The sequence below is a fragment of the Lentinula edodes genome (assembly GCF_021015755.1).
Source record: "Lentinula edodes strain Le(Bin) 0899 ss11 chromosome Unknown C8R40scaffold_48, whole genome shotgun sequence".
NCBI classification, from domain to species: Eukaryota; Fungi; Basidiomycota; class Agaricomycetes; order Agaricales; family Omphalotaceae; genus Lentinula; species Lentinula edodes.
In genome coordinates, this window is record NW_025764354.1 from 210,770 (window position 1) to 222,473 (window position 11,704).

At 46.4% G+C, this 11,704-nt stretch overlaps 5 protein-coding genes across 5 annotated transcripts; 3 read left to right on the plus strand and 2 right to left on the minus strand.

Moving 5' to 3' along the window:
- The first annotated feature begins 453 nt into the window (after positions 1 to 453).
- C8R40DRAFT_666463 (uncharacterized protein) lies at positions 454 to 4,952 on the plus strand. The gene is made up of 19 exons (XM_046235820.1): positions 454 to 921; positions 987 to 1,419; positions 1,471 to 1,484; positions 1,540 to 1,610; positions 1,663 to 1,671; positions 1,720 to 1,918; positions 1,966 to 2,114; positions 2,167 to 2,214; positions 2,267 to 2,420; positions 2,474 to 2,589; positions 2,639 to 2,666; positions 2,724 to 3,236; positions 3,298 to 3,347; positions 3,401 to 3,428; positions 3,481 to 3,539; positions 3,590 to 4,137; positions 4,212 to 4,399; positions 4,457 to 4,544; positions 4,603 to 4,952. The coding sequence occupies exons 1-19, from the start codon at positions 816 to 818 to the stop codon at positions 4,676 to 4,678; spliced, it is 2,877 nt and encodes a 958-aa protein (XP_046081192.1). The 5' UTR covers positions 454 to 815; the 3' UTR covers positions 4,679 to 4,952.
- Positions 4,953 to 5,162: 210 nt separating this feature from the next.
- C8R40DRAFT_1240644 (flavoprotein NADH-dependent oxidoreductase) lies at positions 5,163 to 6,796 on the minus strand (the record flags this gene model as incomplete). The annotated part of the gene is made up of 9 exons (XM_046233527.1): positions 5,163 to 5,353; positions 5,424 to 5,540; positions 5,604 to 5,722; positions 5,778 to 5,970; positions 6,028 to 6,118; positions 6,176 to 6,303; positions 6,364 to 6,373; positions 6,429 to 6,534; positions 6,591 to 6,796. 9 exons carry the CDS (start codon positions 6,794 to 6,796, stop codon positions 5,163 to 5,165), a joined length of 1,161 nt encoding a protein of 386 aa, XP_046081193.1.
- A 911-nt stretch (positions 6,797 to 7,707) lies between these two features.
- Positions 7,708 to 9,065, plus strand: C8R40DRAFT_1073555 (uncharacterized protein; the record flags this gene model as incomplete). Its single annotated transcript, XM_046226595.1, has 3 exons — positions 7,708 to 8,023; positions 8,156 to 8,618; positions 8,687 to 9,065. 3 exons carry the CDS (start codon positions 7,708 to 7,710, stop codon positions 9,063 to 9,065), a joined length of 1,158 nt encoding a protein of 385 aa, XP_046081194.1.
- Positions 9,066 to 9,362: 297 nt separating this feature from the next.
- Positions 9,363 to 9,777, minus strand: C8R40DRAFT_1176012 (uncharacterized protein; the record flags this gene model as incomplete). Its single annotated transcript, XM_046232438.1, has 2 exons — positions 9,363 to 9,520; positions 9,567 to 9,777. 2 exons carry the CDS (start codon positions 9,775 to 9,777, stop codon positions 9,363 to 9,365), a joined length of 369 nt encoding a protein of 122 aa, XP_046081195.1.
- Positions 9,778 to 10,840: 1,063 nt separating this feature from the next.
- C8R40DRAFT_1073556 (uncharacterized protein) lies at positions 10,841 to 11,704 on the plus strand (the record flags this gene model as incomplete). The annotated part of the gene is made up of 2 exons (XM_046226596.1): positions 10,841 to 10,895; positions 10,935 to 11,704. The coding sequence occupies 2 exons, from the start codon at positions 10,841 to 10,843 to the stop codon at positions 11,702 to 11,704; spliced, it is 825 nt and encodes a 274-aa protein (XP_046081196.1).

Consider the following 11,704-nt stretch of genomic DNA (forward strand, 5'->3'; position numbering starts at 1 on the left):
CGGTGTCAGCTGGCGTCAGGAAGATTCACGAAACTGTAATCTGCCTATTATTCCGCAGTAATGAATACACTGTTTGAGGGAAGTGCCGAGTGCCTGTATGATATGATTACTGGGTATTTGCTGGCTGTATGTCTTACCTCGAGAGTCTGGAATGGGAAGTTACCGTAAGTGACTTGGAGATGTTGGTGCAGGTAATACACGATGCCCGACGGAGTCTTTTCGGATCCATGCTAAATAGGCAGCTTTGTGCCCAGCGTACAGAGGCGTACAGGGCATATTAGTCTAACGTCCACGTTCTGGCTGAAGATCGAGAGAATAAATTGATTCAGTTTGCCACGGGTACAAAGCAAACTTTCATCCAGCACACCACCATTGTATCGATATGCATACGCCTCGCGTCAACGTTGAGTATAATTCCAACTTCGACAATCTAGGTATAAGATGCTTCAGTTTCTGTAGTAATGTATCCTTGGTAAAAGTTAAACTCAATCGACTTTTGTGGCTTCTCGTCTTTATTTATGTATCCTTAAAGTTAAACTTCCATCATTTTGTATACTTCCCGGCTATTAATTTTATGCACATCCTCTTCAGCATTTTAGCAAGGTTATCAAAGGCATGGAAGGATCCGGAGCTGGAAGGGGTTTTTTGCGAGTTGGCGCACGTTTGAATTGCTCGGTACACGGCAACCGATCCTGAACTGTTTTTGGCATTGGATCATTTTTCCCACCCCTTCCATTCTGTCGTACCGTGATTCTGTGAACGTCGATAGTCAAAAAACGACGGTTGCAGTTGGGGTATGCGAACAGACGGTCTCAATGAACTTCACCTCTGCCTCGCTACCTTTCGCTCACAAAAAATTCAGCAATAATCGCAGAGTTGGCTTTGAGGAAAGGAGAGGCAGGTGGTCAAGGTTCAAAGACAGTATGTCGTCCAGTTATTTATTCTATTCATCCTTCATTGAGAGATTTACTTCACATCTTTCGTAGAGGTTGTGGAACTCATTCAGACCGCCATAAGAGCTCCAACTGGATCACCTTCGGATGGACTTGGTGCAGACGGTACAGAAAGCAGCACTTCGACCTCGGTTTTCATCGCAGCCCAGAAACTGCTCAGTGCGGAAAAGGACGGCGAAGACTGGGAGATTAACGAGACAGTCATAAATGGCGAGAATCCAGAACTTCTTCGTAATGAGCGCGATTCAGGCAGCCCGTTTCGTTCGGATTCTGGTGGTGGTTCTATCAGCAGACACTCCGGTGAAAATGGGGACAGTAACTACGCCTATCACCCGCCAAGTTTACGCACCAAGTTGCACTGGCTTACCATGCAAATTAACTCATTTTTCAATCAAAAATTCGACGATCCACAAACGGAACTTGATTTTCGAAAGTTGCGTTGGTATTCTACTAAAGCATGGGCTTTGTGAGTCTTCCGATCCGCAGCGTTTTCATCAGACACTGAAAATATCTCAAGTTATGGATCCTTGTGTCAGTCCGTTTGTTATTTATCGCAATCTTTCGCTGACTCCGATGGAATGGCTAGTTCTGGTGCTCAATTGGGTTCTGTATTTGATACTCAATTTGGAAAGCACAAGTAAGACCTTGTACGGCCAAGTACGTACGCTCACTTCATTCGATTATCTATATTTGATTGGATGGTGTCTAGATTCTCTATGTAAGTTTTGTTTTCATTCCGTGTTACCTCCACTAACGTACACATAAGTATGGCGGCCTCACATTCGTTACTGTTCCCGTTCCTTTCATGGTCGCAACGGATATGCCGTTTCGTCACCGTATCATTTTCCAAGTTTGGGTTACCTTCGCTGTGTGGTACTGTGGATTGAGCGAAACCGTTGAAATGCGGGTGTGTCACTTTTTTGTGAGACCCAACACCTGTTTCAGAAAAGATTTCCTCGCAAACAGTGAGTACGCTCTCATATTTTTCTCCTGTAACTAATTTCCTGGTCAGTGTACTACACAACAGCCCTTCCGAGCATCATGATGATAGTGATGACGGATCGGTTATATAACGCCATCGTTCAAGTCATACAGCTCGTCTTGCTCTTAGCCTTCATCATACCCGTTCAAGGCATATACGCACGCAATGTTGTCAGCTTCGTAAGTGTTATTTAGCTACGTACCGAGCAGTACTCCTAAACTCTATTACTAGGTGATCTTTTCCATATTCTCACAAGGATTGCATTATAATCGTGAAATAGTTCGTTCAGTACCCATCGATTTTGTTTCTCCATTTGTTTACGCGTCGACAGACGGAACGGCGACTATATCTTCTTAATACCCAGCTGAAAATGGCATACAAAGCTCAGCAAAAAGCCCAAGCTGCCCAGTTCAAGGCAAGTCAGGCCAAACGACGGTTTGCCTCCTACATTTTTCATGAAGTCAGGGTACCGTTGCACAACGCAGGTCGGTACCTGTATCGTTACGAGCTTCTTCGTGCTGATCCACACGTTCCACAGCGATTGCCTTCAACAATATGACGACGGATGAAACGTTTCAAGACTTCGCACAAAAGGATCAGGGAATTACAGAGGATATTGCAGCATTGGACGTTAGTCTCGCTACGGTGCAGCAAGTGCGTGCTGTTCTTCATCGTTTGATGCCATCTCATCATGTCTGCGTAGGTCCTCAATGATTCTCTCGATCTCGAGAGTAAGGCCAATCTGCAACAATAAGTTCAAAAAATCACTATTGACAAATTTTTTGCAGAAATGGACGCTGGGCACTTCGACATTAATCCCCGCCCGTTCAACTTGCACCGCGTCATTCGCTCGACTCTCGGTCCCATCGCTGTCGCAGCAGCCGCCAAGAATCTTGACCTACAAATTAATTTCGATGAACGCATAGACCAATTACGACCACCGACTGATCCAACCTCGTCGACTAGCGGTAAAAACTCACAGGGAACATGGGTCGTAGGAGACGAAGTGCGCTTGCGGCAAATTTTGACGAATTTGGCTTCGAACGCGGTCAAGTTCACTCCAGAGGGTACACGGCCTGGGATTACAATTAACACGACTTTTGTGTCACATCGTAGGTCCACAAGCCGGCATACCAGTGGCGCTGTGGACCAAGAAGAAAAGGCTTTTCCAATCGATAAGGTGGTTGAGGATTTCGAAAAAGGTAATCTTAGTGATCGGGGAGGGGAAGAGAAGAAAGAGACGTTCCAGTCCCAAGACGTTCTTGTCTTCAGGTTGGACATATCTGATAATGGTCCCGGGAGTATGTTTGGTTCAATTCTACATTACACGATGATTACTCACAATTGTTCTCTGTGATTCAGTCAAACCATCGGATTTAGTCGACAATCAACTTTTTCAACCGTTTGCTCAGGTCTGTTGTTCGCTCTATCATGGTAAGAGTATAGTGGTTAACCCCTGGAACAGACTAAGGTTGGCAGACTCAGTAAGAACAGTGAGTCTTCTCCGCTTTCTTATGGTATTGATATTGATATACTTCCATTCAGGTACCGGTCTCGGTCTCGCTATCGTACGACAGATTGTCAGTCTTAGTGGAGGCAAACTGGTGCGTTTTTAAATACTTGTCACCCCAAGTCATACTCATCCCTCTCTCAGGGGGTGAATTCTCGGCGAGGCAAAGGCGCGACATTCTGGATTGAGCTTTTTTACCCCCTTGCCAAGTCATCAGAGATCCAGGCCGCAATATTACAAGAAGACCGACTTACCACTTCAGCTTTTGCCACTGCAGCCACCATACACGAGGTCCAGCGCTGGCCTGTCGTTGCCTTTGCTGAAGACGTGAAACCGCCGATGTTGAGCGGCGCTGTCAGTCATCAACCCTCTCATCCTCTTCCCCCTTCTCCTCCCCCGCCGCCTCTTCCCCCACCTCATCCCCCTTCGTTCTCATTTTCTCCGCCCTCCGACGCGTCTTTCATAGCTCCTTCGCTGTCAAGACTGGGAAGTGATGCTCCGTTGTTAGACAAGCCACGCGTCAGTGAGGGGACCAATACAGGAAACGAAAAGCTACATCAGATACAAGAAACTCCAAAGCCATCCAAAGCCGAAGTTTCTGCTGCTCCCGAAAACAAGGACATTGATGACGACGGGCCTTTGGTCGTGCTTGTCGTGGACGATAACCTAATCACCAGGTCGACTATGACTCGGTGAGTCGCTGATCTTATCTTTTTATCTGTATTTGTGAACATGTCTCCTCACCTTAATACACTTATATATGTAGGTCGCTTCAGAAAAAGGGCTGCATAGTGTATACTGCTCAAGATGGGAAAGAATGTTTAGATTTGGTTCTAGGGCCGGATGCTAGAACATATGATCTTATCTCGTTGGATAATGACATGCCAGTTATGACTGGGGAAGATGCGGTGAAAGCGATGCGGGAAGCAGGGAGACATGATGTTTTCGTTGTTGGTACGTGCAGTGCTCTTGCGTATATGTCAGCATAATACAAACACCATAAAATTCCAGGATGCACCGGGAACGCGTTAACAGATGACCAAAAACGATATTTGGACGCTGGGGCGGATGACATCCTCATCAAGCCTATCAATTTCAAGTATGCATTTCTCTCTTCTCGAATTTCAATAGTTTAACAATGGTCGGGCACCTTACAGTCGACTCCCTGAGATAATGGAAACTGCCCGACAGAGACGGCGGCAACGGCGCACAGCAAAATCAACAAAATCATGACATTCATTGGTCCCATGTCTTTTGTAAAAGGTAGAGGCAATGGGATTATACCTTTTCACCTTTTTCTTCCCTCTTGCAACACATGGACCGTGCATCGATATTTCTTCATCATATTTATATTCACGATTCTACATGCAAACACGATGATATTATTTATACACTGTAGGGTTACAAATAGGGAGGGTGAATGCGGTAACGTAGATTCTTCTTTTTCTTTTGGGGCTCTTCTCTTTGCTGGGTGTTTTCTTGCCGTCAATGATGTGCTCTTGGTTTACATATATATAACTCTTTATACGTTACTTTAATTGTTGTACACATGGTGTCTGCTTCTGACCTTGACTTGATAATCTTGCTCTGATTCATTACATAGCTGGACCACTGGTGCATAGATGGTTTGGTGCAAACATAAAAGCTCTTTTGTTCTGAGGATGCCCTTCATCGTTTCAACAGTTACAATTCAATTAGATATACAACGGGACATCCACTAGATTTTATACACCGCAGCCGGATAATCCACATATCCCTTCCTCTGCTCTTCCTCACTCCCATGGTACGTGCCATACAAGGTGGTAAAATCAATGGGATTATCCAAAGGTTTGCCGTGTTCGAGACGAGCAGCGAAATCAGGGTGGTTAATCCATCCCATTCCAAAAAAGACGCCTTCGACTTTACCGTCTGGATTAAATGTAAGGGGGAGGTATCCAATCAGATTAGGAACATCATATCGAAGGAGATAAAATCGTACCTTTGACAGCAGCAGCAGCTTCTTCACCAGTCCAGCCTGCGTTAGAAAAGATCTTGGTGTGTTTGAAGAGAGGAGAATATGTTGCTACGATGTCATGTTTCGTTGCGCGCTTCTCGCCTGAAGGAGAATTGCGGACTTATCAGTAAAGGTAAGATATTTTGACAGTATCCTGGTACATACCATCAATGACAGGATCGAGCATCTCTGAGTATCGCATAAGATCGATGTAAGCGATGCCTAATTTGTCTGCTTCGGTAATGAAGTGGGTGAACGTCGCGATGGTTTCTTCGAGTGGCATCCTGTTAATCGGCTATTCTTCAGAGTACTGAAGGAGAGAGGACGTGAACCACCCACCCCATATCATTATACCCTCCTGCTGGGCTCAATTTGATCCCTACACGATCCTTTCCGAATACCTTTATCACTCTCTCAAGAGCAAGTAAACCGAATTTGGATCGGTTGACGGCGGAGCCTCCCCAAGAGTCTGTGCGCGTGTTGGAGGTGGAGTCGAGGAATTGGTGGATGAGATAGCCATTGGCGCCGTGCACTAGAGCGATACATTAAGACTTTGGAGATGACAATAATAAACTAGAAAAAGGCGTACATTCCACACCGTCAAATCCAGCGTCCTTAGCGTTAACGGCTGCCGTCTCGAACAGATCGAGAAGGATCGTGGGGTCGTCGATCGCGGTTGGCTTGATATTGAATAGATATTCAACATCTAGTATATATTAGGAAAGTACGATACTTACTGTGACGTATCCTGGTTCACCAGGGATAAACCTGAACTTTCCTCCTCGAGCTGAAATCGCTGACGGCGCATACACCGGAAGGCCCGTGGCCTTTTGTTCTGGAGCGTCGGGGTGGCTGGTTCGTCCGACTGATGGCGAACTTAGAGGTGAGGCCTTTAAATCTTGATATGATAAGGATTAAAACTTACGATGCCACAACTATAAACATGATCTCAGTCCAGGATTCACGAGGAGATAAGGGATACCAACATACCTGAGCGTAAATAACACTTCCTTCTTGATGGACCGCGTCAGTAATCTTCTTCCATCCAGCGATTTGCTCTTTACTCCAAATACCAGGGGCATGTGGCCATTCCGATCTAGATGGCGATAGCGAGTCAGTTATCGACATCGACATCCATGGCGTTGAACTCACCCTTGAGGGGTAATCAATACACCCTCCGTGATGATCAGACCAGCGCTTTTTGCTCGTTGTTGGTAATATTCCAAATTCACTGCGTTGGGAATGTTGGTCGGCACCGAACGGTTTCGTGTCAAGGCGGACATGAAGACACGATTGCGAAGGGTGAGTGGTCCGAGTTGGAGGGGCTCAAAGAGAGCGGCAACCGAAGCTGGGGCCATTGTATCGATGGTGGTCAGATGTGAAGGAGATTGGGAGGATGAGTATGTTTCTGTTTGATGGACGAGACATTTTCTAGGCTTTTATAGTGCTAGATTGTTGCTTGAGTGTTCTGCTTAATTACCAGCTTACAAAACTACGTTTCAGTCTAAGTCAGACTTACGCAACGATTGCTGACATAATATAACATGCATTCGCATGTGAGCCTCCTTCGTCCGGCTCGGAGGGGGCCTTCGGCCCCCTCCGTTCCAAGTACGTCTCACATGTGGTGCTCGCTTCGAAATTCTAGTTTCGAGGGGTGTCGGTGCTGGCGCACCTTCGTAAAACAATTATCAAGACACTGTAAGATATACTGAGTAAGTAAGAATGTACAAGGTAGTGGAAGATAGACACTCACGACTCGCGACTGAATTCAATGACGAGGGATTTACAGGGGATTACCAAAAACGGCGGTGGCTGTGACCTCGTGGGATTTGCGAATATAGAATTGACGAAATTTTTCACCCTATGGCCAGGATTGCTTCGCTTCGCTCGCAATTATTTGTCAGTTCATATTATATATACCAAGGACGCCGGGAACTGCCGGGAACAAGTCGCGAAGGAAAAGGTTGACGAATTTGGAACCCCTGGATTCTGACAATACGATGTTAGATGAAAACTGGTAACGGACATGAAAAGGGCATAGTGAGACTCCGAGTCGTTCGGGAGTGACAACCTTTTGGTAGGAAAGATAAGATAATATATTTGGAGATAGGCGCCACACATGCGCCGCGCACCTACAACCATCAGATTTATTCCTCCTTCTAGTTCTTACTGACTCAAGGCTTGCTTGTAGGTTTCTGCATTTCGCGCACAAGCCCGCCAAACATCTCCTGATCTCCCATCTATTCAGACCTATTGAAGATCACTTACGATGAGCAACAAGACTGATCCAGCCTTGAACATCATTCTGCAAAAAATACGACTGGTCAATTTTGCTGAGCATGCTGATGCTCTCCGTCCTGGTCACAAGCCCATCATCGTCAGCATTCCAGAGGACTCCTCGAAGTTTGAACGCGGTGGTATGAATGTCCACATCCCATTAACATTCAGCGATGGTGTGAGATGGCTTGCACGTATTCGTCAAAAGTCGACACCTAGCACACGATTGATCCTAGAAAGCGAAATTCAAACGATGCAATTTTTGAACGCTGCGGGGATGCAGGTCCCGAATGCTTTCATGCCCAGAGGTAGGTAGTAATTTGTTCAGGTTCTGAATCTTACGTTGATGATGCGAGGAGAGACGTACGTCGGAGAAGACCTGCATTTCTTTTTCCTCGAATATTTCCAAGGGACCTCCTGTAATGCTCCGATCGCTCAAGGCTCACTTACTATCGAACAACAACACGACCTTATCGATTCCCTTGCTCGATTCTACATCAACCTCTCCCATATATCTTTTACTCAATCTGGTTCTCTTGTTCGTGATCCCGCTAGTGGAAACCTTGAGGTCGGTCCCTTAATCAGCCTCGACTTTTGTCAGGACCAGGAAGACCGATTGCCCGGACCGTTTTTCTTTGGTCCTTTCCAGTCGAGCGCCCATCGCTACCTTGCTCAGATTGAGCATGTTTTGCGAGAAATTGAACAGGGGAGCCGAGCATTTGCGGGAGATGAAGATGTTATCTCGGTATACGTTGCTCATCTGTGGTTGAAGGATTTAATGCAAAACTCGCCTCGATTGTGGGAAGAGGGAGAGCAGACCTTTTTGAAACACGCTGATGACAAAGGCGACCAGATTATGGTGGACAAGGATGGTAAATTTGTAGGCGTAATTGACTGGGAGTGGTGAGTGATTCAAGAACCCGAAATTTACAACCAATGAGAAGCCACTGATGTGTATTGCCATGATGTAGGGCATACACCGCGTCCAAAAGCGAAGCATTTGCCGCCCCTCTTGCACTAGTAGACGTCAACCCTTTCTTCGACGGCATCAACGATTTATCTTCCAACGAAGAACACCTAGTGAACGCATACAACAAGTACGGCTTTCCCGACTTAGCAAAATGCGTGCGTGATGGAAAGGTGTATCAGCGATTGCCTATGGTGATTGGCCAACAGTCGGACCTTGTTCAGCTTCGTGCTCTAGAGCATGCTCTCACTGGGAAGATGCTGGATTGTGCTGTGAATATAGAGACAGTAGGAGAGTGGGTTGAGGATATGGCTGGTGGGTGTTATCGCATGCAGGTTCTTGCGATGAAGAAAATCAAGAAGGTGCTCGCCGCGAAAGATTGATCTGATATACACTCAGTCATACTTGATTCAGAAAGCATCCCCCAGCTGACGCTTTGCAACTTGCATGAGGGTTTCTTGGGGGAAATATTCGAGTATAATGTACTACTCAGAACAAGTTTTGGATCAAATCATCTGAATTCACACATATACATAAACAAAGTCCGGACATGAATACTTCAGACACGGAGACATGAAGGAGTTGGATTCATGTCAGTAAAATTGAAAGTTGATAACAACGAAGATCAAGTTCACTGGGTGGGGAATGATTAGAGCAGCAAATGTTAAAACAATCTGTGATCAGTTGAAGATATTCACGTCGCCCGTTGTACTAGTGAACTGCCTTCCGCCTTGTGAGTTTGTAGATATAGAAAGATTGTCGGTATATGTGATATGCTTTCCATCCCCCATGTGGTATGTTTTCCATTTCTTTTCGTCGTCTGGGTGAGAGTCGCTCCCTGAATGAGATACCTGGGCTTTGTTATGGACAGTACTTCAAGCCACTAATGCTGTTAAACTGGACGCCGCTTCCGTTGAAAGTTTGCCCGCGGCCACCGCAATTAAATTCCCAATCTGAGTCGGGCAATCTACCAAAGTAGCTACTACCGATTGACGCTTCCGCTTCAGAGCCGGGAACATGGAAAGGAAGAGCGAGCACAGAGGAAGCGGCTCCCACAGCGACGACGGATGCTATGGCAAAATGAAGGCGAAGCATTATCGATTTCCTAGTTTCGATAGAAGGTGATAAGAAAAGTGAGGATGAGGGGTATTTACGAAGAGACCAGCTCTATAGGGGAGTCCAAGGCAATTGAGACTTCTTATACCATCTCTCGCTGATGATGATAGATGTGCAGATAGCTGGATTGGCACTCGACTCAGCTGGCTTTCGTAAAAGCTGATCTGCGCTGATAGGCTTCCATCAGGAAAAAGAGGGAAAAATCCGGGGCAGTGAGAGGGCCCATACGAGCCTATACGAACTACTTGCAGTGTTGTCCCTGACATGAAATTAGTTTATCTCTTTCGTGTTGTAAGTCATTGCAGGCATTGACATTGAGGGCTGAGCACTGAGTACCGAGGCCTTAGAAGCTTAAGAGTCAGTTTGATGTGTAGAGTCGCCCTGACTTTACTTGTATCAGATTTCTATATACAGTAATTGATCACTTACGAAAATGTGAGGTAATTGTGACAAGATGTGACAGACTGCTTGCTACGATGATGGTTCATTCCCATCACTGTTCCCCCAGCCCATCATCACCTTACCAGCTTGCTCAGAGGTGTTCAGTAGTGCTCAGTTCCTTTATGTTGACAATGTTCAGTTTTCATTATGGTGTATTTAGATAGGTGGTACAGTACTAAAAATAAAATGAGTTAAAATGACAGATTTTCAGTGTGCACATTGTGCACTGCATGGAGCGGGATGAGATCAGGATGGGAGCGGGATGGGGCGGGATGTCGGGACACAATTTGAAGAAGGGCCGAATGGGCGCTACGGGGCGCTTCAATATCTTGCCGAATAGCCGCTGACATCCATTGTCACGCAAGAGATCAATTACTGTATATAGAAATCTGACACAAGTAAAGTTGGCAATTTGTAAGTCGAGGTAAGGAGATGCGACAAATTAGAGTCTTCGAACGGACACGTGATGCGGTACTTCCTGCTCTTGCTGGTACCGCATCGACACGCGTACGTTGAAGCCTTGCAGTACTAGTCCCTAGTAGCTCCATTAGTTCTTCTTTATCTCACCACTTCATTTGCCCTTTTGACAAAACCTCACGAAATGGCCGAACGACTAGAAGTTGACCCCACCAAGATACCTGCACCCGACTTTGCGAGTGAAGCTTACACATTCATGTGAACTGCTCTAATTGCAGATGCAAACACCCCCGAAATCACCACAGAAGAGCTCGCCGCCCAACGCCTCAAAGCTCAGTGGGAGGCTCACATCGAGGGACTAAAAGTCCAGTACGAGGCACAACTGCAGGAAGCAGAGGCTTTGAGAAATCAGAGAATACAAGAGGCAGCAGATGCTGAGAAACTCGCCGCAGCGGAACAGCAGGAGAAAGAGAAAGAGTTAGTGAAAGAGTCAGAGAAGAAACGCCAACCTATATACAGTTTTCAGAAAGGAGTCGGGGTGGACTCTATCCCACTGCAGCTTCACCCATACGCCAAGAAGATGATGACTGCCAGGAAGTACGTGCCTTTATGGTACTTCCTCCCTGATGCTGCGACAGAAGCAAAGGAACGCAGCAAGGATTCCCTAGACACCAATCACCTTCAGTTTGCAGTGGAAGATGGCGACACCCTCTCAGGTTCAACCATCTCCCTAGTGGGATCTCACACCGTTCGCGCCTCACCAAATGCCATCCCCGATTCCCGGCTATCCTGGTCCCAGGTCATGCGAGCGAAAAGTGCTTTCCTCAGCGCGTTAGGATTAGGAACATGGCCAGACAACTACATATCCATGTTCGCGGCCTTCTACATCAACATGGACATGCACCGCGAGCTACAGGAGCAAGATGGAGACCGGGTAATGGCTCATTACCACGCAGAGATGCGTCAGGCGTGGTACGACGCAATGGAAAGGAAGGAGCCTTTCGACCTTTCGGTAATTTCGGACAGAGTGATTGGAGAAAGCTGCTGA